The sequence below is a fragment of the Photinus pyralis genome, unplaced genomic scaffold (genome assembly GCF_008802855.1).
Source record: "Photinus pyralis isolate 1611_PpyrPB1 unplaced genomic scaffold, Ppyr1.3 Ppyr1.4_LG3b, whole genome shotgun sequence".
Classification (NCBI taxonomy): domain Eukaryota; kingdom Metazoa; phylum Arthropoda; class Insecta; order Coleoptera; family Lampyridae; genus Photinus; species Photinus pyralis.
In genome coordinates, this window is record NW_022170510.1 from 22,627,629 (window position 1) to 22,655,015 (window position 27,387).

Consider the following 27,387-nt stretch of genomic DNA (forward strand, 5'->3'; position numbering starts at 1 on the left):
TACACATCTTTCAACCACATATTTATGTGAAGCTGGATTTTCCACGATGACAAATATAAAAACTAACTATCAAAACAGATTGCACGTTTCATCGTCATTATGAATGGCAATAAAAAGAGAAATCCAACCCCGAATTGATAAATTGGGATCTATCCAGCAGGATCAGGACAGCCACTAGTTGCCTTTTTTAATTTTTTTTATTTTCTTGATTTTTTAAGCTTAGTGACCTTGTATTACTAATTGAAAACAAATAACCCATAAAAGAAAAATATAATTTTTTTGGCACCATTTCTTTTACAGTTTACACTTTTACAAGCTTTACAGCACTGTTGGGGACCACGAATATTTTTACGTCAAAAATTGAGACCACAAAGCAAGAACAGGTTGAGAAACGCTGTACTAAATCGTTGTTAATCCTTACTTAAAACTATATTTTTCGTCTAATTCACTATATACGTTAGCGTCCCAATTTCAACCCCCGGGATTTCGCCCACAGAAAAATTCAGCTGTTTTATTTATTTTTCTCCGATTTCGACTTTAAACGACATACAACACCCTAAACATCATCATGATCATATCAAAAAAGATTCAGGTACGTATGTTGTACATCGCCGCATTGGGGACAGTTAGGATTTGGATGACATTTCATTTAAATATCATCGCGTTAGAAAGACCATGGTCAGTTTTTAGTCGATTTACCTTACACCAGATGTATCTGAAAATATCAAAGCAGGAATTTTAGTTGTAGGATCCTCAACAATACTTTTATTGAAAACTTCTCAAGTCGGCCATTCTACTTTCCATTCTGTTTCGCTGTTAACACCATTTTTTTAAGAATGATTGTATTTACTACTACCGTTGAGTGAAGGATTACTCAATGCTACTACTAACTCTGCTAAATTAATAACGCACAGACATCTATTAAAATCAGAGACTTGCCATAACAGAGTCTGATTAAAATAGAAAGGAACATTATTTATTACTAAAACTTAAAAAAAACTAACTGCGCTTAGGTTCCCAAATATTTTGTGGTTACATTTTTATACCCTTATGTGATCGAACGTCACAAACGACTATTTATCTCTGTATTTTAAACTAACGCCAAAATTGCGACGAACTGGGGCATCTCGCGTACAATCGGTGTGAATCAATGACTATTGGCAGAATAAGTAATTTAATTTACATAAATAAATATAAAAATTATAGTGATTAATACATAGCAACGGTAGTCGGTGGCAACCTGACTTGTCGGTCGAAGACGGCGGATCGACCGCAAGAAACGGAAGGAACGGAGTGACCGACTCGGGCGCCACCAAGCGAAAATCTCGCGCCTGCTCGAGGTCCACGGACTGGCAGGTCGGTCTCGGTTGTTTTCCAGCCAAAATGAAAATGATCCCACTATTTGGTAGGTAACTAACTTGTTCTGCAAGGACTTGGGGTTTTGACCTACGAATAATTGTAATTTAGTGGTTCATTAAAGATTTCCCCGAATCTAGCGTTCTCATTTGTTCGGGATAAAAATCACGTTTGGAGACAACACACCGTGACTATGGAAACTCCCCCAACACAATAGAGTCACCGAATAGAAATTGACGTACCTAATAAACAAATAATTCTAATAACTAATAACTAGGGCACCTACTGGGGTGATCGCAAAATAAACAAATATAAAAGTCTCCTCATCCGTGCAAATGGTTACAATGCGTTCTCCTTGTTTAAATTGGACTCGAATTTCCATGTCTTCCGACCCGAAAGGTCATTGATAGTTGCACATCTTGATAAAGTACAGAATCTATTTCAAAAACCAGGATTTTTGCGTCTGCACAAACTACCTTTCGAGGAAGTCCGTGGAAAGGCCACATTCAAACTTTTGGTAAATATTGTCGTGAGAGATCAACATGTACGCATAGACTTGTTACATAGTAACTACGTCGAAATTTTAAAAGTATATCTATTCTGATCCAGAAATTTTTAATTGTAGGTAATGCAATAATACCATCAGTAAACTAAAAGTGACATATTTTTATATGTTCTGAGTTATGGGCATTAGTACCTCTTATAATAAATAAATAATAAATAAATATGCAGTGCGACCAACATACTATATCTTTATGTAATAATAATATGTACTAGAATAGTAATGCGGTTTGAGACAAATCGTATTAGGAGTAATATGTACCTAATTCAATTTATCTAGGCTCTCGACAGTTAATAAATTATACAAAATTACGTTACGTAGATCTTTTAGGGAACACTTACATATCAGATATTCAAGTGAAGAAATTCATGGGACAAGCGATAACATTACATGTTTGACCTTCAATTGATAGACATTAACCTAGATTTAAGGTTATTGTAATATTGACTAAGGACAATCTTTTGAAAATTTTCAATGGTTTAGAACTTATATAATAAAGCGAATTGAAGTGCCATTATAATTTGTTTTAAAATTAGTAAAGTGTACATGAAATGCAAGCATGACGAAACAACCACTAAAATAAATTAAAATTACACTAACCTTGTTTCTGTTAACAATTTTATTATCTATGCTCAACAAAGAACTTAAAGTATCTCTTTAAAGAAGCACGTTTAGGTATAATAGTTAAACAGTGAATAGATAAATTGATTGATGAAATGCTTGGAAGATGGAAAAATATAGTTTTGCGAAAACAGCAAACTTTACTTTTGGCAAATTAGCAAAATATCATCAAAAGTTACAACATGTTTATCATAAATTAATGACACGACTGTCACAACCCCCGTGATTGCAATCATCAGTATTTTGCTTAGAATTTGTTGGAAATTTCACAGACCACCGAGCTGCGGACAGAACATTTGTGAATTAATGATTGTGTCCGAGAAAGTTCCTTTTCTGAATCCTGGTTCATGCATGGAAGTGTATAGTGAGTTGTGTTGGCAGAAGAAACCTAGGAAGCTCGATCACTTATGAAAACTTAAAAATGTAAGACAAGATATCCCTAATCTTATTTTGAAGTAGAAGTTGTAGATGGGTCATATAGGTTACAGTTGCTTATACTATCTTAACCTATATCTAATGAAATCGGTCATAGTTTATTTGTTCCGACATAAATGACGTAATCAGAACTGCTAACTGACCTAGGCACAACGTCATATCTTAAGAAAAAATATGTTGTGACCTAGAGCGATCTATAAAAAATGATCACCCATACACATACAATTAGTTTATTTATTTATTTTATTTGGTTTGATAGATTGAGCTAATTCACGCTATTGTTACAGCCCAAACGTATGTCGCTCGAAATACAGATCATATTGCTGTGCCGGATGGTCACGACATCCTGTCTCGGGATTATGTATTACACGTAAGTTTGTAATGTATTTTGATTGTATTTGCTCGTAGATTCTTTATTGCGAATGATTTTTTGTAGTTTAGTCACTTGTGTTTTTTTTTAATTAGCAATATGTAGTCGATCTTGCGGACCTTCCGGACGATGCATACAGCCTAATATGTGTCTTTGCGGGGGAGGTATCAGGTCACCAGCTTGCGGTCCAGGTATAAAGAACGGTGGGTAACCAATACCTTAACTGTCCTATTGTGAATACACGTTGGCATTATGTACAGGTGAAAACGGAAATGGTACATCGTGTCGATTTATGTGTATGAATGGGGGAACTTGTACTGAGGGAAAATGTGTTTGCGCACCAGGCTACACAGGGGAATACTGTAATGAACGTAAGTTCGTACTGGTCATTTTATCAATTGGCTCACTGACTTTTCTACAGCGATATGTCTTGAACCGTGCAAAAATGGCGGGCGCTGTATTGGTCCCGATCGTTGCGCCTGCGTTTATGGATTTACAGGCAACCATTGTGAAATAGGTGAATCCACTCGCTCAAGTACTATGCCTTACATTCATGATTAGATTACAGGACTGGGCCTTGTTATGGCGGAGTGAGGGGTAGTCTCTGTGTTAACCAACTCGACGGCGTTGTATGTACGAAGACCCTATGCTGTGCTAGTATTGGAAAAGCGTGGGGTCATCCTTGTGAACATTGCCCCAGTAAATTAGATTGCGAAGTCGGCTTTATTAAAAATCAAAAAAGCAAGGAATGCGTTGGTGAGTGGCTAAATCGTGTGATCAAGACAGACAAATATGGTCCCCCTTTCAGACATAAATGAGTGTGAGGCAATTCCGTACCTCTGTTCTGGGGGATTATGTGTAAATACTGTGGGTTCCTTCACGTGTGATTGCCCACCGGGACAAGCGCGTAATCCTGGCACGAATAAATGTGATGACCGAGACGAATGTCTAGACGAGGGGATTTGCAAGGACGGGCGCTGTGTTAACACGATGGGAGGATACTATTGTCTATGTAATCCTGGATTTATTCAAAGTCAAGACAGAACCTACTGCATTGGTAATCATTTCAAAATAATCAAGTAACTTTTTCGAGTGACCCAATTATCTCAACTTCAGATGGAAGGCAAGGAAATTGTTTCACCAGTAGGAGCCCTTCGGGATTGTGTAAAAACTCACTCCCAATGCGCCTTTCCAAAAAAGACTGCTGTTGTGGAGTTAACATGGGACAAGGATGGGGTGATAATTGTACTAGGTGTCCTTTACACGGAGAAGGTAGCTATCCGTCTATCATACACAAGGTTTCAACAATATTGTTTTAGAGGAGCACAGATTACTTTGTAGCGGAAAATCGCCGGGCCCCCCGACAATCCAGGAACCTCCCCAAGATGGTAAAGGTGATGGTTCCCATCCTTCTGCCGGTCTCACATTAGTAAATGAATGCGTACTAAGACCCGATATTTGCGGAGAAGGGCAGTGTATAGATACTGTTGACGGATATGAATGTATTTGCAAACCTGGGTTCAAAAAAGGGAGATCGCGTGCTTGTGAAGGTACACTGAAATGGTAACTTGAAAGTTAGGTGCGCACGCTTTCCTTTGTTGCAGACATAAATGAATGTAATGAGGGAAAGTGTCAAAATGGTCATTGTACAAACACCCCCGGAAGTTTTATATGCCTTTGTCCTCCCGGATTTGATGTCTCCCCTGATGGAACAACCTGCACAGATCACGATGAATGTCGTGAGATAGGAATGTGCACTAATGGTCTCTGTATTAATATGGATGGCAGTTTTAAATGTCATTGCAAACCTGGTTTTAAATTGTCTCCGACGGGTTACGCTTGTGTGGGTAAGTAATCAAAAAACATTCGTGGTGTTTTTATTAGTCTGGTAAGTGATTAATTGCGCACTATATTTAGAAATACTCTTTGACTGCAGACATTGATGAATGTTACGAAAATCCACGCATTTGCCTGAATGGAAGGTGTAGTAACACTCCCGGTTCTTACACTTGCGATTGTCTACCAGGATTTGTGGAATCTGGTGATAGAACGTTTTGCATTGACTTGGATGAATGCTCTAACACCGGTAATGCTAAGGGAAGGTATTAAGACTTTCACTACCTAATAGTTATTTTTAGGAATGTGTAGCCATGGAAAATGTGTTAATATAGAAGGCTCATTTAGATGTGTTTGCGATTCCGGGTTTAGATTGGGTTCTGATGGTAGACACTGCATGGACATAGATGAATGCATTCACAACCCTTGCCAACATGGAAATTGCTACAACACGCAAGGGAGTTTCAGATGTGAATGTCATCCCGGTTTTAACTTGGGACCAGACGGTCGGTCGTGCCTAGATACAAGGCGAGATTTGTGCTACCAAATGTATCGTGATGGATTGTGCTTCAACCCTTCCACGGCAGCTGTAACCAAATCAAGTTGTTGCTGTTGTACCATAGTTACTGGACAGCCAATGGGTTGGGGAACCACCTGTCAACCATGCCCCATGCCCGGAACAACAGACTTTGACACTTTGTGTCCCCATGGTCCAGGTTCTACATTTGACGGAAACGATATAAACGAATGCGCTCTTAATCCAAATATCTGCCAGGACGGAGCGTGCGAGAACTTAATCGGAACCTATAGATGCATTTGTAATCCCGGCTTTGAGGTAGATGCCAGTGGGAAACTATGCATTGATATCAACGAGTGCGATGTAGAGGACTTGGTAAGAGTTTATATTGTCACAAATCTAATATAATAATCAGGGACCCCGACCCAAATGAAATATCGGTTCCGGTTTTGTTTATATTTAAGCGAAAATATTTATAACGGTTCCGGTCCGGTTTCGGTTCTAAAAAGAAATAACGGTTCGGTTCTGCGCATTTTTTTCGGTCCATAACAGTTATTTTCGGTTATAGTTTTTTAGAAAGTATGGCATTCAAAAAATTCATTATAACAATGTGATTTGTTAATTATTAGGTGTGAAAAAAAAGTCATGAATACCAAAACGTGACGTATCGTGTAGGTAATTTATAACGACCAGGGGAATAAAGGAGGAAGAGGGAAATATGTATTTACACTTAATTTATTACTAAAAAACAGAAAATTTTATTTTCTAAAATCTCGCCCCTCCTTTTTTATTTTTTTAAAGTAGTGGCTAAATTAGCGCCATAGCCACCCGTAATGCCTTCAATTTCGACAACTTATTAAAAATCCACCGACGGCAATTATAGAGTAATATTTTATCACTTTTCAGGACGTGGTTGCCGGCGCATCCTTCAACTTCCAATAACCTGTTAAGAACTGTAAAAAAACCGAAAAGAGCCGAAAAAAGAATATGGGTTCCGGTTCTCCATACGTTTCCATTTTTGAAGGAATAACGGTTTCGGTTCGGTTTTCGGTCCAGAAAAAAATACCGGTTTCGGTCCGGTTTTTGGTTCTTTTACGGTCCGGTCCGGGTCCCTGATAATAATCTACATTTAAAGTGTACACTATTCTTTATGGCTCTACCAAACATTTTGCCGAGGTATTAGAATGCACTTGTTAATTGGTACATGACGGATAACAATCCTATTCACACACATTCACACATAATTTATTCCCTGATTGATACATCTTATTTTACATTTATTTTCAAATAGGCGGTGTTACTTTTTTAATCACTAACAACTTACTATACCTACATTTACAAAAAATCATGCCCTAATATGAGTTCGAACCGATGTCCCCCAGTGCCGTAGTCGAGCAGCCACTTCACCACGACATACGTAAATGTAGATTTAGCATAATTCTATTCCATTTTCATTTGTCAGGCATGCAGCGGAGGACAGTGTCGAAATGTTCCAGGAAGTTTCCAATGTATTTGCCCTACAGGGACACAACTAAATCCAACCAACTACGTTTGCGAAGATATTGACGAATGTCGCGAGCTCGGTCCTGAAGCATGTTTCAATGGCGAATGCATTAACACATTCGGTTCATACAAGTGTGAATGTGATCCAGGATCAGTTTTGGACAATACGGGGCGGATCTGCATAGGTAAAAAATAGTAGAGCGGCAAGAGATGGTATGAACCCTATGTTTTGTGTAGACAACCGGAAGGGATCTTGTTGGACACGATTGGTCAACGGTCGTTGCGAGAACAACCTGCCTCATTTAAGTCGCCGTTCTGAATGTTGCTGTTCAGTTGGTGTCGCTTGGGGTTCCCCTTGTGAACGGTGCAATACCAACGAATGTGACTGTCCTAAGGGATACGCCAAGGTAGATGGAAAGGCTTGTGCTGACATAAACGAATGTGAATTAAATCCTGATATTTGCCGAGGCGGTGGTATATGTGTTAATACCGAAGGTAGTTTCACGTGCAACTGTCCTCCTGGATTAACTCTTGACGAAACACGTAAGAAAGTCGCCCTTAAACTAACCAATAACCTGACATTTTAGGAACACAATGTCTGGATGTAAGAATCGAGCAATGTTTTACCAAGTACAAACATGGCAAATGCGTGCATCCCATTGATGGACTGTTTCATAAGGATTTATGTTGCTGCTCAGGTCTTGCCAAAGCGTGGGGTACTCGATGTGAGGCTTGCCCAAAACAGGGATCTGCAGCTCATACAGAACTCTGTCCGAGAGGGCCAGGATTTTTAGATCGGAAAGATATTAATGAATGTACCGAATTCCCTGGCATATGCTTGAACGGTAGGTGCCAGAATACTATCGGGGGATACAGTTGTAGATGCAATAAAGGATACGATTTTGATGAAAATAAAATTCAATGCGTTGGTGAGTGTTCAAATTGAATGCGTGGTGATGCAATATACTACTGCGAAATTTCAGATATTGATGAATGTACCATTACTACTAATAATGTATGTGGAAATGGCGTATGCCGCAACACACCTGGTGACTTTGTTTGCGATTGTAATGAAGGATTCCGCACGATGGCACCGATGCAAGTGTGCATGGGTAACTATTGGTGCCTATCTGCGTATTAATTAATATAATGATTATTCACCAGACATAAATGAGTGCGAAGAAATTCCCGGTCTGTGTAGGGGCGGTCATTGCATTAATACCGAGGGATCCTATAAATGTGAATGCCCACCTGGTCATGAGCTGGCATCCGACCAGAAATCTTGTAAAGATATCGACGAGTGTTCTAGAACTAGCGGTATTTGCTCTAATGGTGTTTGTGAAAATATGATGGGAACGTATCAATGTGTCTGTAACGATGGGTATCAGCAAACGGGCTTAAAGTCACATTGCGAAGGTAGGTACATATTTGGATTTTCTGTACAATTTGAAAGATTAATTCATTCCGTAGATATTGACGAATGTGAGGATGAACCCTGTGACGATTACTGCGTAAACAGTCCTGGCAGCTATTCTTGTTCTTGTGGGTAAGTACCTTGACTTAGATGGCGTGAACTTATGTTAGGTACTTAAATTAATACACATCTCTTTTCTCATTCAAAACAATACTATTTTTTGTTAAACCAAAGAGTATATTAAAACCAAATATACTCTTTGGTTAAACCACGTATAATATGCATTATATGCGTAATATAAGGAGCGTACCTCACAAAACCAAATTACAAATTGACTAGGGCATAATAATGAAAAAAATACAAACTGCTCGCCATTGATGTAACTCACCAGAGGACTAGTAATGCCTTTCGAACACAGAAGAATATGGATAATTCTCCTATTTGGAGAAGTGGTGGAGAAACCAACAACGCAACGTGTTACTCCCAGTTCCTGTTGGTAGAACAGTTACTGGGAAGCAATTTTGTGTATATATCAGCGTTGTTAATTAGTGAAGATGGTCCAAACATCAGATTAGTTAAAACACGTGATCGTACTTTAGTTGAAATTGGATAAAGAAATAAAAGCAGCACAAAGAAGGACCTATCGTGGAAGGTCTGACATAGTCCTGTCAAAAAGAGCTATGTCACTGTAGTACACAATGATGAGTCAAGTAAATCTGGACTAATAGAAAATATTTCAGAAAGCTAAAGTATATTAAAGGACAAAGTAGAAGTGCGCTAATGCAACAATAGTTAAATAAGTAAAAAGGTTTTCGCCCTAAGGCGAGTAACTTCAGCGCATTTTCCATAAATTGATCAATACTTCCCCAAAGGCCATACCTATGTGCGCTATGTTTTTCATTACTAGTGGCATATATGGTTAAAATTTTAAAGAAATATCTTCATAAATAAGGAAGTTGACACTTACTGCGCAGTTGATATTGCGCGTCCTCCGCATGCGCTTATTAATCTGATATTTACAATGTGCAATACGTTTGCTTTTACTATAAGCATCTTTAATTAAAATTTCAAAGAAATATCTCCATAAATATGAAAGTTGGCATTCCGCAGTCTGCGCATGCGCACATCTGATTTTTTCTATACTATATGCAATATATTTGTCTTTACTACACGTATCTGTGATTAAAATTTCAACAAAATATATTAATAAATAAAAAAGTTAACATTGCGCAGCCTGCGCATGCGCAGTTCAATCGTCAAGATTTTTCTTGACTCAGGTACCAGAGCGATACGCTACCGAATGCAAAAAGAACGAGCTAAATATCTTGAAAACTGTAGGAGTGGTTAAGGCCTGGGACAGACGGACGGACAGAGAAAGTGGCTGCAATAGCGCACCCAACTTCGTTGGAAAATGCGCTAATAAAATATAAGATTAAAAATCGAGAAATAAATGTTTACAAATGACGCAAATATGAATAAGATCAAGGAAACGATTGTTGTAGGTAACAATGTTTAATCATAGAGTGCTAGAGCGACATCAAGTGGATAAAGGATCAGTCGTTGGCGATAAGGAATGTTTCTCATTCTTCCCATGGAATATGATATGCTGATACGAGACTTATCTAGAAGCTTTTTGTTTGCTTCCTCAGTAAATTAAAATGGGTTTAGTTTCAGTCTTAACATCGATGCTGAAGTGATAAATAGTGAAATCCGCGCTCGTGCTATAAATGTGAGTAGAATTAAGTGATAAACAATAAAACTTAATAAGCATTAATTATGCAATCCTGCGTAGCTTTCCTTCGTTTTCCCATTTGCAAATAAGTGACGATTTTGACACCTTATGACCTTTTGGGGAATAGGTTACCCTTTGAAATAAGAACTCTCCGCCAAAAGACCTATCCTACGACATCCATAATTCACGTGATAATCATGTGATCGCGTTCAAACTAGGAGTGCTAGATGGAGATGTACAGATACACTACAAGATAGGAAAACAGATTTGAAAAAGGTTATGGCGTTTTCCCGTACCTAACTGACATGACGAAATTATGTTATACCACGCATAACTTAATAAAAGTCATACATTTGAAACGTAAAAAACGAAAGACCATTTAAGGTGTCCTTGAAAATGAATAAAGATGAATGGCAATTAATGGAAGCGGAAAGACAGTCACCGTCAGCTGTCTAAATGGAATCACTTTCGTGATAATACGCCATTGTCCAAGAAGCTAAGCCTATACAGGGTGATTCAAATTCGAGGGCCACCATGGGGATTTCGGGAACTGTAAGAGATAGGTAGAGGTAGTTTAAATTTGCCAAAGTTGCGTATTTTAATGCTTAACAAAATGCAGTTTCGAAACTTAAAAAATTCGACTACTTTCGGAGATATCCGGAAAAAGCCGCTTTGCAAAATCGTTTTTATTTTTTACTGAAGTTATTTAAAAAGATATTTCGAAATAAATGATACATTATTATGGCCGCTTTTGTCCCTCTACAAGATGCTACTTTTAAATTTTAAGTTTGACGTTTCGTCTCCAGTCAATCATCATCAACTTTGTTTTTTCTTATAGAAGTAATTTTTACTTTTTGTGTCATTTGATGTAGAATTTTTTTCCGATTTCAAAAATGTAAACATCGCTATCTTTTAATCATAAATAGCGCTATTAATTCGTAAAAACGCAAGAAATTACTTAGGTACACTATCTAAGAAAATTTTCTAGGTAAAAAAGAAAATATTTTAATAATTAAAAAAAATTGTGATATCTATTTACATATTATATTTTTGAACTCTCTTTTGAATTCTCTATCACATGACTCAAAAAGTAAAAATTACTTCCATAAGAAAAAACAAAGTTTATGATGGTCACCCGGAGACGAAACGTCGGATTTAAAATTTGAAGCTAGCATCTTGTAGAGAAAAAAAGTGGCCATAATAATGTGTTATTTATTTCTAAATATCTTTTTAAATAACTTCAGTAAAAAATAAAAACGTTTTTGGAAAATTTCGGTGTTTTCCGGATATCTCCGAAAGTAGTCGGAATTTTTAAAGTTTCAAAACTGCATTTTGTAAGCATCAAAATACGCAACTTTGCCAAATTTAAACTACCTATCTATGTGTTACAGTTCCCGATATCCTCATGGCGGCCCTCGAATTTGAATCAGCCTGTATATTAATTATTAAAAAATGAGATGCAGGGTTGCATTCTAAACCATGGAATTATAACAGTGGTTATAATTCCATTTTTGTAACAAAAGTAAAGCTGCGGACCGAACCCTTTTCTCGGACGTGCTGTTTAAGGAAAATTATGAAAAGATATCAACCCAAACCTTGATGTGGTAATTGGAACATAATAGTTCGCTATCATCCTATCAACTGGACTCAAAACAAAAAAAATACTGAATATTCGACATTAATTGCTGCGCAGCAGGAAAATGTGGGCTGACTATTCCTAGGAGCAGATGAAGTCGAATCATTTAATAAGGTAGTAATGAGAAAGAGGACGCAGCAAGAATACGTGCAGTTACACGTTTTTGACAAAAATAACAGTTACGCCAACAATATGGGCATATCCACTATGTCTCAGCCGGACAGAACAGTAGATACCCAAGTACCTACGTGACAGGCATGGCGAAAAAGACACTAGCCACAAAATCAAATTAATAGACGAGACCATCACGAAACCTTAACGATTACAAAATTCACAAACATCTATTAGAATGTCCCTTATACGATTATACCAAATATCAGGACATCGATGTGTAAAAAGAAAAACACTAAAGAAACCTTATACAGTGATGAACATACGATACAATAATAAATTATCTGCCAGCACATGATACTTAAGTTGGTAGGGAAGTAGCATCAAGAGCTGATATTAAAGAAATAGAAAAAGCAACTTCCTTCAAGCTTTGGGCAAACTCTGATTCATACACAACTGTTTTCGTAACGTAATCTCAAACCATTTTAGATCTGGATACACGCTAATGTTGGACGGCCGCACCTGCAACGATATCAACGAATGTGCAGACAATCCGCGAATTTGTAGCGGAGGAAACTGTACAAATACCCATGGAGGATTCACGTGTCTATGTACGAAAGGTTTAATTGCTGGACCTGGCAACAACTCGTGCTTGGGTAAATACGTAATCTCTCACGACGGTGAGTACTCAACATTTTTGTTATAGACATTGACGAATGTAGACAGAACCCGAATATTTGTGGTAATGGGGAATGTATTAACACCTTGGGATCCTTCCAGTGTAGGTGTGAGGAAGGGTATTCCGTCAAACCTGGGGAAGAACATGTTTGCTCAGACGAAGATGAATGCTATCTGGGCATATACACTTGCGATGTAAACGCCGATTGCATTAATAATCCAGTAAGTCTTTTTTCTATTTCATTAGCACTATCTCAAGCGTTTGCGTTCTAGGGATCGTACCAATGCCGATGTCAAGATGGTTTCACAGGGAATGGTGTTAGCTGTAGAGATATTAATGAATGTCTTACAAATAATGGCGGTTGTAATCAAAACGCGCAGTGCATCAACACTGATGGTTCCTTCAAGTGCGTCTGTGACACTGGTTTCAAAGGAGATGGTTATGAATGTTCTGATATCGATGAATGTTCAAATGATCCAACGCTTTGTGAAAATGGACAATGTTTAAATTATCCTGGCGCGTTTAGGTGCGAGTGTGACATGGGATTTATGCATCCAGATGAGCATAAGGACCAAGCATGTGTCGGTAAGTAATTTACAGATTGCTTGGGAATGTGTCTCTCAGGGACGTCTTAGATAAGGAGTACGCACGTGACATGAGGTCTCCTTCTTTTAAGCAAATATTTAAAATTGTTGCACTTCTACAAGTTTATCAGAGCTATGCACGATATAAAAAGGCCCCCTCTCGAATTTACTTACATTTCCAAATTCTCTCTAAAATCGCACGTATTCTTTCGTGTTCTATTATTTCTGCCTAAGTAAATTAATGTTATATTCCAAATTATCCGGTTTTGTAGGAGCTACTTTAATAACAACACGCGGGGGGCCTAGGAAGCTTTTAAGACGTCCCTGAGTTAATGAACGAAAGTGTATGAACGGATGGAGACGTGAACAATCGAAATAGGAGACTGTGAAAGTGATATCCCTTTATAGAGACAATTGAAATTTCCGAATTGTACCATTTAGGAATTAGTCTTTTGTATATGCCAATAGTTATATAGTATTATTGTAATTTTAATCTTTAACAATTTACTTACACTATAAGCAAGAGAACACTTTATTGTTCAACCTTACTTCATGGAACATCAATGATATAAAATTAATTAAATGTTAATAGAGAAACCATTCCTAAATTTATACGATTTGTGAAGCTATAGAAATATTGAAACATATCAGAATTTTATAAAAGATTTCTATTATTGACAATTTTTTAATCTAGTTTCCATTACTACAAACAAAGGTTTTTCTCCAGCCGTGTAAAAATTTGTTATTTGTCAGCACAATTAGCTTCGATAGTTGACAATTATTATACTAAAGTAATGTGATGTTACTACACACAACACTTTCTCTTAGCATATTTTTCCCCCTATACACTAATTATACGTCTATTGTATGTAAAAAGATATACTTAACAACAATGTCTTATGTATGCGTTTACATATGATTTAACATCAAGATCTTGGTTGGAGAAAAAATAGTAGTGTAATTTGGATAAAAAGTGAACCTTTTGTTCGCAAATGTTGCGTTCGATCGGCTGCGGACATGATTGATGCACTTTTTACCCTCGTAACATATTACACTATTAATGGTGTTCTATAGTTGTATAAGATTTGTAAATGAGTTTGAATAACTCGGTCATTCATAACAATGACACCCTACCTTCTAACGGAATTGAGGGTTGGGTGATTGACTGACTGTAAATTTCATCGAGACTGAGCACCTTCTCATCAAAAATCATCGACCAAATTTATTACTAGGGTCTCTTGTAAAGGATTGAGGCAAAATGATGAATGATATTTAATTAATTAGTCAGATAGGAAACTTTGCCCTTTAAAAATTTTCTCAATTTACAGACATCGACGAATGTCAAATGTTTAACAATTTATGTGTTCACGGAACTTGCGAGAACGTTTTCGGAATGTTCAGATGCGAGTGCCGTGATGGATTTAAACTGGATAGCTCCGGTGGTAACTGTACTGACGTAGACGAATGCGATAGCCCGCAATCATGCGTATACGGCTCATGCCAGAACGAAGAGGGCACTTATAGATGCATTTGTCCACCCAATTATGATATGATTTCGGAAGGAAATGCGTGCATTGGTAAGCAAACTAAAACCATTCGTACCTGTTAGAAAAGCTGTACCATTCAGATCGAAGAACTTCAAGATGTTTTCTTGAAATTGATAATCAAGGTATATGCCAGTTGCCTACGGCGGATTACGTAACGAAAGCTTCTTGTTGCTGCTCGGTTGGTAAAGCATGGGGTCCCCATTGTGAACTGTGCCCTATTCCTGGAAGTCCAGAGTACGATGAAATATGTCCGGGAGGTTTAGGTTATAAACCAAACGAAATCACTGTAAGCGATAATTTCGTAGATTTCCCAAATTTAATTTGATGCGCCATTGTAGGTGGTTCTAGAGGACATTAACGAGTGTGAAGAACACGAAAATATTTGTAGAAATGGTCATTGTACAAACACTTTTGGCAGCTTTATGTGTTCTTGCAACGAAGGTTTTCATTTAGATCAATCAGGAGTAGAATGCATTGACGTGGATGAGTGCGTTGAAAATCCAGGAATTTGCAATGTTGGACGTTGCATAAACGAACATGGACGCTATTTCTGCGAGTGTCCTGAAGGATATATGCCGTTACCTGGAGGAAGTTAGTATGCCAACCCTATTAGTAGTTAAATTAACTGTAAATATGTAGGGGAGTGCGTTGATATGAGAAGAGATGTATGCTTCCTCAACTACAGCAGGTGGACATGTTCGCTGCCAATGACTCAAAATCAAACGAAAAAGCTGTGCTGTTGTTCAATGGGTCAAGCATGGGGTCAGCCGTGTGAACCATGTCCGATTCAAGGCACCAGTAGGTATATGGGAAACATTCGCGATTTACTTTTATTACTTAAATTGTTACGAAATGCTAATGTAAACTTAATATTTATCTAGGTGAATACATTACATTATGCGGTGTGCGACCTGGCCAGATTATCAACCCAATGACAAACCAAAGTGAAGGAATTGATGAGTGTCAACTCATGCCTACAATGTGCACACATGGCGTCTGTGTGAACACGCCCGGAAGTTTCGAATGCCAGTGCAATCGCGGTTTTATATACGACATCAATTCGCACCAATGTATAGACGAAAATGAATGCCTGCGCCAACCAAATCCGTGTGAAGGAAATGCTCAATGTGTAAACCTACAAGGCAGCTTCGAATGCAGATGTCCAGAAGGATATAAACATGGTTCCAGCTTTATGGATTGTGTTGATATAGATGAATGTATCGAGCATCCGAATATTTGCAACAATGGAGATTGTAAGAATCTACAGGGCAGCTTCCAGTGCATATGCCACGTTGGTTATTTACTCACACCTTCAAGAGATAACTGTCTAGATATTGACGAGTGCGTTAGACATCCCAACATTTGTAACAATGGCACTTGTTTGAATGTGGTCGGTACTTACAAGTGTCATTGCAACCCCGGTTTCAAGCTAAGTCACACCAACGATTGCGTCGACATAGACGAATGTCATATGATGCCATTTTTATGTCGAAATGGACGATGCCGAAACACTATCGGATCATTTGCTTGTGAATGTGCTTCCGGATATACATTAACGGCGGATCATCATAATTGTCGCGATGTGGACGAGTGTCACGAAGTAAGTCGCAATATGTGTTTAGTAATGCATTAAACCTAAACAAATTCAGGTGCCCGGTACATGCCCATCACCTGGACAATGCCTAAATATTATGGGTTCATTTGTATGCACTTGCCCAGAAGGTTATGAACTCAGCCAGGTTACCAATAGATGCGAAGATATTGACGAATGCCAAACAAATCCGGGTATTTGCGAGAATGGTGTATGTACGAATACGGATGGTGGCGCCTTTTGTACATGTCCCAGTGGTTTCATTTTGGACCCTAAGATAATGTCGTGCGTGGATATTCGACAGGAACAATGCTACGACGATTTCTCGAGAAACCAATGTGCCGCCCCTCGCGGTTTTCAGATTACCATGAAGGAATGCTGTTGTTCACGTGGAGCTGCATGGGGTCGGTACTGCCAACAGTGTCCTAAAGAAGGCACAGGTAATATAATCTATATAGAAAATTGTACCTAAGACTGCATAAAATTTTTAGATGATTTCTCGAAATTATGTCCTGAAGGACCAGGGCGAATGGATTCCGGAAACGATCTCAACGAATGTGAATTAATGGCGAATGTTTGCGAAGGAGGAGACTGTATAAATACAGACGGTTCATTCCGATGCGAATGCCCAATGGGGTATGCCTTAGATTCGACCGGTAGAAAGTGTGTCGATGATAACGAGTGTGTCACGACACAAAATGTTTGTGGCAATGGTACATGTAACAACGTAATTGGAGGTTTTGAGTGTTCCTGCGATGACGGATTTGCACCGGGTCCTATGCAGGTCTATTTCTGCGTTTAATTTCGTCACCTCACTTGATAACCGTTATTGATTTACAGGTATGTGAAGATGTTAATGAGTGCCTCGAACTGGGCAACCAGTGTGCGTTTAGATGTCATAACGTTCTTGGATCGTTCAGGTGCATTTGTCCATACGGTTATGCTTTAGCTCCAGATGGTCGTCATTGTCAAGGTTAGTATTATCATTAGGTACTATAGATAACTACAATAAGCGAACAAGTTATGAAACGAACTTAATTATGTGACGAGGGACTCGAGAGTAAGGTTGAGATACAGAAGTCGAGAAACACCCGTTTCTAACCGCAGGCATTGCGGCCCGATCGCCTTTCTGCATGGGAGTCAGAATGTACAAAACGCACTGTTGAAGCTATGGTTGTCGGTACTTCCAAATTATAAGCTATCGCATTTGGGATTGTGGTACTGTTGAACGCCTTTGGTGAAGATTTCTGTTATATACCCTTCATACTTAATTATGCATCATAGCGATAATTGCATCCCCTGATGTCATCAATCCGAAAAAAAACATTTTTATTAATTTTTTTATAGATGTTAACGAATGTTTGACACCGGCCAATAACTGCAAATTCGAATGCAAGAACTTAATTGGATCTTTCATGTGCATCTGTCCGGAAGGATACACGCAAGTAGGTTTAACAGATGATTGCCAAGACATCAACGAGTGCGCAGTAAATCCGGGAATATGCCAGAACGGACACTGCTTCAACCTGTTGGGATCGTACAGGTGCGATTGCTTCGAAGGATACGAGGCATCACAAGATCGAAAATCCTGCATCGGTTTGTATCGGTTATTAAATGTTATCCTTATACTTACGCTACCATTACAGACAAAAGGCAAGGTTTCTGCTTTAGACAATTAATTCAAGGTCGCTGCACCGCGCAGAATTTGGAAATGAATCGCGTAACGAAAGCTGATTGCTGTTGTTCAATGGGAGAAGCGTGGGGTCCGCGATGTGAAATGTGCCCGCCGAAATATTCACCTCAGTATCAAGAGCTTTGCTTAGATAGTGGATTTACTGTTGATGGCTCAGGTAATTATTACCCACGAGAAACAATGTACTATTCTCTTCTGCAGATGTGGATGAGTGTACAACAATTCCGGACCTATGCAGAAATGGTCGCTGTATTAATACGCTTGGATCGTATAGATGCATGTGTCACAAGGGCTTCAAGGTTGATCCCAGTGGAATTTATTGTAGAGGTTCGTTATTGGCAATAGTGGCCTAGTATCCATTATATAACTTACACGAAACTATAAATTTCAGACGTCAACGAATGTCAATTGATTCCTTCTCCTTGTAAACATATTTGTCACAATACCGAGGGTAGTTACGTCTGCGCTTGTCCGCCAGGATTCCTACTAAATCCCGATGGTGTGTCTTGTCGCGACCTTGATGAATGTAGCACTGGGCAGCATATGTGTCAGCATATCTGTATTAACACGCATGGCAGTTACACGTGCTCGTGTCCAAAGGGATACAACCAAGTTGGGGATGATTGCGAAGGTAACCAACCAACCATATAACCAATTTCACTAATAATCGCAATATCCAGATATAAACGAATGCGAAGAGTTAGGAGTTTGTCCAAAACCGGGCCGTTGTGTAAATACTTTAGGTAGCTTTAGATGTGTGTGTCCGAGAGGTTTCCAACTGGATCCTACTGGAACTTATTGTGTCGACTCCGATGAATGTTTGGATGATACAAAATGCCCAGAGGGTACGTAGAGTGTACTTACTATCATAATTTATCACTACCGTAATTTTAGGCTGCCAAAATCTTATTGGAGGATACCGCTGTGGTTGCCCTGATGGATATTCCTTGCATAATTACTATAATCAATGTGTTGATGACAACGAATGTCTGAATACTCCGTGCGGCGATGGAGGCAATTGCTTTAATACTCCTGGAAGCTACAGATGTGGTTGTCCAGATGGGTATCAATTTGATTCCAAACTCAATATATGCCTTCAAGTAATTTCTACACACACTTTAAGGAATTAGGGTAATTTAATTTTTTTTAGGTCAGTTCTGGGTGCGTTGGAGCTCCTTGTGCTTTCGGATGCACATCGTATGGAGGTATGTATTCGTGCGACTGTCCACAAGGCTATCAACGTATTGGACAAGGCCATTGCTTATCAACAATATCGCCATCTTCCTCCAATTACGCTCCCGATTTCGGAAATGTACCAACCTATGCTATAGGCGGTGATAGGACATCTGACGACAAAATTATAACTGGTGAAGGATGTTTCTCATGCAAGGTATGTAGCTGTATAGGTAGATTCTCTTGGGGTTTTTAGAACACTCTTCCTTGTTAGATAAACGGTAGGCATCGCCGGCATTCGACACAGAGGAGCAATTCAACTAGTGGCGAGGAAGTACTGCGTAGGATTTTGAAGAGATCTACGGGCCACGTTAGAGCAAGGAGGCATCATCATGGTGAAGAACTGTTGCTGAATATTCACCTACAGCAAACTAAACATAAGATGCGGATTTTAAAACTTCAACCTGCCGTGAAGGTGCGTGCCCTTTAATTTTTTCTCAAGTTTTTTAATGAATATTTCTATTCTAGAGCGACGTAGAATATTCCATAGCGAAGGGAAATGACAGAAACAAGTTCCAATTAGTCAAGAAATACGGCGTATGGGCATTGCATTTCAAGAGAAGACTAAAACATACAGGAAACTTTGACCTTACAATACACGGCAAACCTACAAGCACAGAAGAGTACGAAAATTCGATATTCGAAAAACCGCTAACGTTACGATTAAAATTAAACGTCTTGGAATAGCGTTAATAGTATTTAGTTAGTAATTGTAATTAAATTAAGTAATTTAATAATTTTTATCTTTGTATTTTCTCATTGTTACTGCCTTACAAAGTGAGCTGCAAATGTTAATATATGGGACTGCAATATGTTATGCTTAATGGTACTGCCTACAAAATGTATTTATATTTACATTAAGACGATTTTAATTAAATTTCAGCCGTAGTTTTCGCTGATATGTGATTTTAGAATGTAATGTTTTGATTTGTTTATATTAAAGTTTAATACATCTAAACATTTATAAACATTAGAATCAAATTGTAAATCTAATAGAAACTTGTTATTGTTAATTTAAAGGTGTCTGTTATAAATGCATTTTATTATTTTTATGCTGCCATCACGTTCACTGCCAATCTATTATTTATTATGCGAAGTAAAATAATCATTCTATCATATTTGTCTATTATTGTAAATAAAAAAGTTATAATAAAAATTCTATTTTCATACGACCAGTTAAATAACAAAATTATTGTGTAAAGTACGCCATGCTATATTTGTAAAATAAAGTGTTTAATTAAAATCTCTGTCTAGTTTTATTTCAGATTCTCTTCTTAGGAATAGGATTTCGTTAACATAATGTTTGTAATAGTGCATCTATCTGGTGGATTCGCCAGATATCTCGCCAGATATTTAGAGAGTGTAGTCCTTCATCTGCGGATACTGACTGCTGTGTATCAAGTCGGTATATGTTCATTACGACAGGAGATTCTTCTTTCAGCCATTTAGTAAATAAAATACTTAGAATGATTCGAATTGTATTGTATTCAGTGTAGGATGTGGAAAAAGTGTGTGAAATTATGTTCACAACACCCTTTATAAATCTATACATTTGAGAACAAAATAATATTAAACAATTGCTTCATAAAACTTCTCAAACAAAATTACTTATGTGCAATATTTAAACATCTCGCCTCTCCAAAAAGTGGAAGGAATAAGGATCAGAAAATGCAAAGTGATATTGATGTAATGATGTTACTTTCTTCACGTCAGCGGGCAATTTCAACACTTAATCATAAAATTTGGAAGGTATTATTACTATAAATAAAGTAGGTACTTTTATATGTACATTTGGAACGGGCTACTTCTTTTGACTCCTACAAACGTAATTGAGAGGTCCAACTAAACCTGAGTATAACAAAAAATTTTAATGTGGGTGCTCCGGCTGATTGCAACTGTGTTATCAAATTGCTCTAGTTACCTTCCACACCTGTAATCTTTCTTCAAAATTGACTGATGATTGATTGGAACTAACCAACACAATAACAATCACAGAAGGGCTTTTTGTTTGCTATATTGAAAGTTCAAATACAGGGACACAACTTGGACAGAGATCTGTAATTCTAATTCTAAATTACAATATGAATGAAATTGCTGCAAAATACAAAATGACTATCTAATTTATACAAATTTTAGTTTTTCTACTTTTCTGGGGAATGGCCATTCGTTTATACTAGGTAACTGAGATAACAGCTGCGTGAGCAGCAGACTGACATTTGATATATACAAGTACAAAATGAAATTGGTGCACCACCGCTTTATAATCTGGTTTTTTGACTCTCTTTATATTAAAATGATTTGAATCTTTACTACAAAGATTATAAAGGCGTAGTTCCTAAATCTATAGCAATATCTCCTTAACTGACTTATTATACAATTTTCGATTGGTAATGATGATGATCTTGATATAACAGCGGTACCTATAACTTTAGAACTGCAATGTCTGTTTCCCGGGATAATTCTGACTCGGAGGTGGCCTCAATTCCGGCAATTCGTTATGGAAGGGTTGTATTGTGACTTTTTGAATATCTCCCCGTCGGTAATTATTTCTTGTTGCGGTTTGTGTCCACAAATAAAAGCTGGCACTCACATTCACCAGTACAGAATTTTACGTATGTTTTTAACACTCTAATTAATGGTGTAGCAAAATTCCTCTCGCAATTTCGTTAACACAATTTCTTGTACAAGATTTAAAAAAGACACAGAAGTAAATGGCATCCAAAATATTATAAACACACAAAAACCCAGTTTGTTTTGGGAACTCCTTTTACAGACAGTAACAGGAGTGATAAAAGAACCCCGAGACGAACCCTATTTTTTGAAGGTTTGGTAAGTTTTGGGCTGTACCTTTTTGGCTCATTAGTCAACAATAGCGACCTTTCTTATATCCTTAAACCTTCCTAACACCGGGTGATCGGACCCCAGTCTCTTTTTCAATAGAAAACTGACATTATCTTGCAAATTTTATCTCAGTGCGTGTTCTGTTATTCAGAAGAATTGATATTTTGTTTTTGAATGAAAAAAAAGGTGTTTGATAACCATATTTTTCTTTGAAAAGGTAAAGAAATAGGGTCATACATATTACATATAATTTTTTCTATTTCGGTGTCACAATGATGATTTTGTACAACTGTTCTCGGCCGAAAACAGTTGTACAAAGACAGTGATTATAGTCGTTTTTTTTGGTAACTCATCTCTTAAGTTGGCAGTTACTAGTTGGTACAAGTAGGTACTTCGTTGGGTACTTCCATGTTTGAACTTCAAAATGTCAGTCTTACTACGCTGCCAACCTAAAACTTAACGGCATAAAAAGTGTTCCCAACATAAAACATGTTAGTTCTAATGTTCCCTATAGTTTCTGATAATGATTTTTTTAATTAAATTAAAGCACCGAAATAGAAAAAATAGTATGAAAAACGCGTGTTACAATGCTTTATTGTAATACTCCTATCTTGCGGACACTCGTGGCTACGCTTCGCGTCGCCACTCGTGCCACAAGATAGTCGTATTACAATAGGTCGCATTGCAACACTTGTCTTTCAATATACTATTCTGAGTCATTGTAATTCATAGTAACTGTCTTTCTATGTCATTGGCACATATTCTTATATTATTCTTACACTGGGAAAATTGTGCTTTAACTATTTGATCTTTGCTCCGCGGGCACAAATGACATCTTCGGTTTTCGGTTGATCCGACTTCTCCTGCGTTTCGTTCTCCTGGTTTTCGGGTACCTACTTTATTTCCAACTGTTTTCAGTACGGCGGAGATGTTACTTTTGGTCATTTAGAGTGTCTTTATGTGTCTTTGAGTAACCTTTATCTCATAGGAAATTACAAAAGAGAAGTGCAATTGGAAAGATCGCTTATAATTTGAATTTTTTGTTAATATGTCGTTACCATGAGGTTATCAGAAGATAATATGAAGGAAACCTTAATGAAAACGTATTGAATAATTTCAAAAATATTCAATATTAAAATATTATAGACACCTATACCGGGTGGGGTCCGATCGGACCCCAAGCATGTTTTTGGGCAGACATTCTAAAATATTCGGCTATATACTCAACATTTTTGTATTTAGTTATATACCTGATACATAAAACCTCGCATAAAACTACAAAAACAAATGTAACTGAGTCTCATAAAATTTGAAAAAAATTAAACACATGTAATAAGAATAACAGCATTAGGGGCCTTGGGGTCCGCGCGGAGCCCACCCGTTGTTAGGAGGACTGAACATGCCTACCAATTTTCAAAGCGATCCGACGTTTCTAAACAAAGGTATCGTGCACACAGATAGACAGACAGACGAACAAGCAGACAGACGGACAGACAGACAACAGACAGACAGAGAATACAAAATTATAAACTATCTCGATGATCGTTAAGGTGTAAAATTATATATATATATATATATATATATATATACATATATATATATATTATAAATTGATTTTTTAACTATAACTTTTTTAGTAATAAACGCAAAAATTCCTTCTTTGGTGCAAGCCTGGATGACCTAACGAACCGAATAGCGACAAAAATAGAACAATAGGTGTTAAGATCAAGATATAGTAACGACCGGACGGACGGACAATAGCGCATTTTTTTTTACTTTTATGGAAATGCGCTAAAAAGGAGTATATTTCTCAAAAAATGAAAAATTAAACAGTTTCTTGAAGCCTTTATTTTTGAGTGGACGGAGTTTCAGTCAAGGCTCGACCAAGCCAACCCCACTGTACGTTTACCATGCCCGAACCCGGATTCGAACAAGGGACCCTTAGTACGTACCCCAGTCAAGTTTCAACTCAACTACACCACACGGGCCGTTGAGTTATTTGTTTGTATTTCCAACTACAGATATTATACCTAGTATTATACTTTGTTTCAATAACACCTTATAAATATTATAATTACTTAATATAAAAAATGTTTTTACTTCTAAATAATAAAAATCAATCTGAGCAAATTAAGAGAAAGAAAATCCTATTACTTAACACTTTTTCAGTATAAAATGCTCTTAATTGGTTAGTGGAGGGGGGAGCGACGATTTTGAGGGGCCCATAGGCGCAAAACGAGACGCAACATATGTAGATACGGTCCTGAGGTCATTTGTGCAATTTTTTTGTCTATGGACGAGGTAGTTATAATGATTGCCAACTTTGCAACAACATCGGGTGAATGGGATACAAATTTTTTTGGTTTCTTTCTCGGTTTCTAAGTTTCTTTATATGCCCATTATGGTTCAAAACGTAATTCAATACAGTACTTTTCATACAGTAACCAGTACATCAAATGTTTAAATCGGCCAATTCTAAAAACCGATTTGACGGACGGACGGGCGCAAATCCGTATACAATACTATAAATAACCTGGGAATCTATGAGACGTGTAAATCCTTAAGAGTCTTCTGTACCCACTGCACCCAATGTAAATTTCCATAAGAGCGCCCGCCATAAAAACTCAAGTTGTTTTTAAAAAAAAACATTTTTTTAAAGAACTATTTTATAAATTTAGACCTTTATCTACAAAATGTTTGGGCTATTTTTTTAAAAAAGTTTATAGCAATTGAATACCGATTGTTTAAAGATTAGATGTTTTGCATCGATTATTGCTCTAATCTGTTTTATTTTTTTACTCTGGAACAAAACTGTTTATGGAAAAAGTAAACCGACAGTTTTCTAGATAAGTTACTTCTAAAAATTACCCCAAAATATTAAATCATATTTTTTGTAAATAAAGTCTGTATCTTGGCGGGCGGTAAATCAACAATTTGAGGGTAACAAGTAGCACCGCTGCACAGTGTCGACGGGAACTAACTAAGGACCAAAATAGGAGTTGACTAAGCAAGAATATCATCTTGTTTCTTGCAACTATAATCATCTATGCACCATAATGTAAAAAAGTTGCGCTTAGGTAAAGAAGACTCTTAATACACATACACACATGCCGGTTAGCAATTATGGATACCTTTATGACCTTTAGTTCAATCCGTATCGGCATCTTTTATACACCAAGATTTGCAGTGAAATGCACTCCATACTCGTAATTTGTTGTGAAACCTGACTTTACTAAAACCTCATAATAGGATCAGTGCTAAAATGTACACTTAATAAAACGGAATTACTGCAGCCCAATTTTTATAGATACCGTACCGTACCGTACACACATTCTGTAGGTACCAATTTAGAAATTTGTAGTGTTCGTATCTAGCGATTGCTATTCCAAACATGGAATGTGGAGTTACATCGTTACAATAACAAAAATTAATTAACATTACAAAACTAGAAATTCCAAAACTTACTAATGACACCATAATTACACCCTCGATTACACCACTTTCATGTGATTACTGATTATCAACTCACGAATCCCATAAGGAATATACCGTAGGTATAGGTACACTTAGCTAAGTTAACTTCAGCGATAACGGAAATTTTAGCACTGTTTCACGAATCTGTGCAAAGTACCACAAAACGTTTGAAGTTATTGCGCATAGGTATCACACAAGTAACAAGAGAACTACTGATAATACTCTTGAATGCGTTTTGCAATACCATTGACCATGAAGTGTAGTAAATAAATTCTCCCACCCAGTTGTTTTGACTATAAAGAAAATTGTTCGGGTAACCGTTTTAGCATTTTTGTTAATTCTGGAACTTCTAACATTAACATCAAAATCATGACCTGGCGTAATTTTTAAAAATAACTGGCGCGGTACTTCTGTTTTTAATTAATCAATTTTTTACCTACATATGTGAATGGACTGGTGTAATGGTTGCGGAATGTGTTATCAATCGTCGATTTTTACTGTTTGTGGTAATAACGTGTGTATCCAGCGCTTCCATTAAAAAAACGGATCAAACAATATGTAGTCCGGTGCCCGAAATGGTACTGTCGACGGTGTTAGGGACGGCATTCAATCCAAGGTATATGAGCATGCACAAACCGGTACCAAGTTCCAATCAGACCGACGCAGAGCAAGGCAAAAGGGAGGGATCTGGTCCTGAATCTTTTTACGTTGATGAAAATTTTGCGAAACCTCTCGACGAAGAACCTAGATGGCCGTGGGATGTGCTCAAAAGGAAAAAGAGATCAACGCAAATGTGGCAGTGCGAAACAAGAGTCCGGTGGTTGGATTTGGGGATGGACTACTATCCTCGGTATTTGAAATCTGTCGAATGTGAGTCTAAAGTGTGTTGGTTTGGTCGGTATAAATGCAAACGAAAGTCCTTCGCCATAAAAGTTCTTCGACGTAAAACGGATAGGTGTATGGTGGCCAAAGTTGGTACGAGTATTGGTCTTGAAGGCTTACCTCTCGATTTACGTGAGATGTGGATTTGGGAAGAAAGAGCTTTGAGTTTTTGCTGTGAATGCGCGTTGTAGTATAGACGTAGGTACTTTGCAACTAGTGTTACTTATACAGGTATACAGTTAATCGATTTACCTGCTCATACCTGCTTGTAAGCCATTTATTGTTCAAAAGTCATGAAATTTGGTGAATGTATATAATGTAATACCTATACAGTCTAGACAAAAAGTGCAATGGTCATTCACTTCTTGTTCTCCTCGTATATTTTTAATTTGTAAAAGTTTGAATATGTATAGAATAAATATAGTAGTGGATACATGCAACGTGTTTATTTTTGTGGCACCGCCACGGCCACGACCTATAAATATGGTGACTATATGTACTTTTTTTAGTAGGACAGTACTTTCTTTTCAAACGCTGTCCTATTGTCCTTTACGATTTATCAAGTACACCTAAATGTACTCTTTTTCTTAATTACACAAAATAAAAGTCATACCTTTTGTCCAAACGAAATATAATTCTTGCATGTCTTTGGTCATAAATGCTTTGGCGTATTGCTTAGTTGGATTTTGATCCGTTGTGCAGAAACCTATCGATGAAATGTTTCAATTCTTAAAGAGTAAACCACAACTTTTGAAGGAAATTCATGGTTC

The 27,387-nt window shown here is 37.5% G+C and overlaps 2 protein-coding genes and 1 long non-coding RNA gene across 4 annotated transcripts in view; 2 read left to right on the forward strand and 1 right to left on the reverse strand.

Annotated features, from left to right (window-relative positions):
* Positions 1 to 20,633, forward strand: part of LOC116167183 (fibrillin-2-like) — a 49,159-nt gene extending 28,526 nt beyond the window's left edge. The window contains exons 3-39 of one of the 2 annotated variants that reach the window (XM_031482440.1): positions 3,262 to 3,344; positions 3,440 to 3,547; positions 3,605 to 3,715; positions 3,766 to 3,861; positions 3,906 to 4,100; positions 4,153 to 4,401; positions 4,461 to 4,616; positions 4,664 to 4,894; positions 4,949 to 5,191; positions 5,281 to 5,430; positions 5,483 to 6,072; positions 7,160 to 7,385; positions 7,438 to 7,743; positions 7,788 to 8,129; positions 8,184 to 8,312; positions 8,365 to 8,616; positions 8,671 to 8,746; positions 12,583 to 12,749; positions 12,800 to 12,993; positions 13,045 to 13,357; positions 14,685 to 14,933; positions 14,984 to 15,189; positions 15,242 to 15,494; positions 15,543 to 15,701; positions 15,785 to 16,503; positions 16,553 to 16,934; positions 16,986 to 17,278; positions 17,335 to 17,467; positions 17,842 to 18,090; positions 18,141 to 18,344; positions 18,389 to 18,514; positions 18,579 to 18,818; positions 18,868 to 19,032; positions 19,082 to 19,287; positions 19,338 to 19,577; positions 19,635 to 19,835; positions 19,889 to 20,633. In XM_031482440.1, the coding sequence (XP_031338300.1) occupies positions 3,262 to 3,344; positions 3,440 to 3,547; positions 3,605 to 3,715; positions 3,766 to 3,861; positions 3,906 to 4,100; positions 4,153 to 4,401; positions 4,461 to 4,616; positions 4,664 to 4,894; positions 4,949 to 5,191; positions 5,281 to 5,430; positions 5,483 to 6,072; positions 7,160 to 7,385; positions 7,438 to 7,743; positions 7,788 to 8,129; positions 8,184 to 8,312; positions 8,365 to 8,616; positions 8,671 to 8,746; positions 12,583 to 12,749; positions 12,800 to 12,993; positions 13,045 to 13,357; positions 14,685 to 14,933; positions 14,984 to 15,189; positions 15,242 to 15,494; positions 15,543 to 15,701; positions 15,785 to 16,503; positions 16,553 to 16,934; positions 16,986 to 17,278; positions 17,335 to 17,467; positions 17,842 to 18,090; positions 18,141 to 18,344; positions 18,389 to 18,514; positions 18,579 to 18,818; positions 18,868 to 19,032; positions 19,082 to 19,287; positions 19,338 to 19,577; positions 19,635 to 19,835; positions 19,889 to 20,107 (8,461 nt within the window). In that variant the 3' untranslated portion in view covers positions 20,108 to 20,633. Of the gene's footprint in view, positions 1 to 3,261; positions 3,345 to 3,439; positions 3,548 to 3,604; positions 3,716 to 3,765; positions 3,862 to 3,905; positions 4,101 to 4,152; positions 4,402 to 4,460; positions 4,617 to 4,663; positions 4,895 to 4,948; positions 5,192 to 5,261; positions 5,431 to 5,482; positions 6,073 to 7,159; positions 7,386 to 7,437; positions 7,744 to 7,787; positions 8,130 to 8,183; positions 8,313 to 8,364; positions 8,617 to 8,670; positions 8,747 to 12,582; positions 12,750 to 12,799; positions 12,994 to 13,044; positions 13,358 to 14,684; positions 14,934 to 14,983; positions 15,190 to 15,241; positions 15,495 to 15,542; positions 15,702 to 15,784; positions 16,504 to 16,552; positions 16,935 to 16,985; positions 17,279 to 17,334; positions 17,468 to 17,841; positions 18,091 to 18,140; positions 18,345 to 18,388; positions 18,515 to 18,578; positions 18,819 to 18,867; positions 19,033 to 19,081; positions 19,288 to 19,337; positions 19,578 to 19,634; positions 19,836 to 19,888 lie in introns of those variants that run through there. The other variant, XM_031482441.1, reaches the window with a different exon arrangement.
* Positions 1 to 25,931, reverse strand: part of LOC116167208 — a 31,205-nt gene extending 5,274 nt beyond the window's left edge. Inside the window, exon 1 of the long non-coding RNA XR_004144477.1 lies at positions 25,727 to 25,931. This is a non-coding gene — a long non-coding RNA (uncharacterized LOC116167208). The remainder of the gene's footprint in view (positions 1 to 25,726) is intronic.
* A 43-nt stretch (positions 25,932 to 25,974) lies between these two features.
* Positions 25,975 to 26,988, forward strand: LOC116167202 (protein trunk). The gene has a single exon (XM_031482470.1). The coding sequence runs from the start codon at positions 26,197 to 26,199 to the stop codon at positions 26,806 to 26,808; it is 612 nt and encodes a 203-aa protein (XP_031338330.1). The 5' UTR covers positions 25,975 to 26,196; the 3' UTR covers positions 26,809 to 26,988.
* The last annotated feature ends 399 nt before the right edge of the window (positions 26,989 to 27,387 follow it).

Bases quoted from the DNA above. Each gene is read 5' to 3' on its own strand.
- LOC116167202 (XM_031482470.1), top strand. From the start codon at position 26,197: ATGGTTGCGGAATGTGTTATCAATCGTCGATTTTTACTGTTTGTGGTA.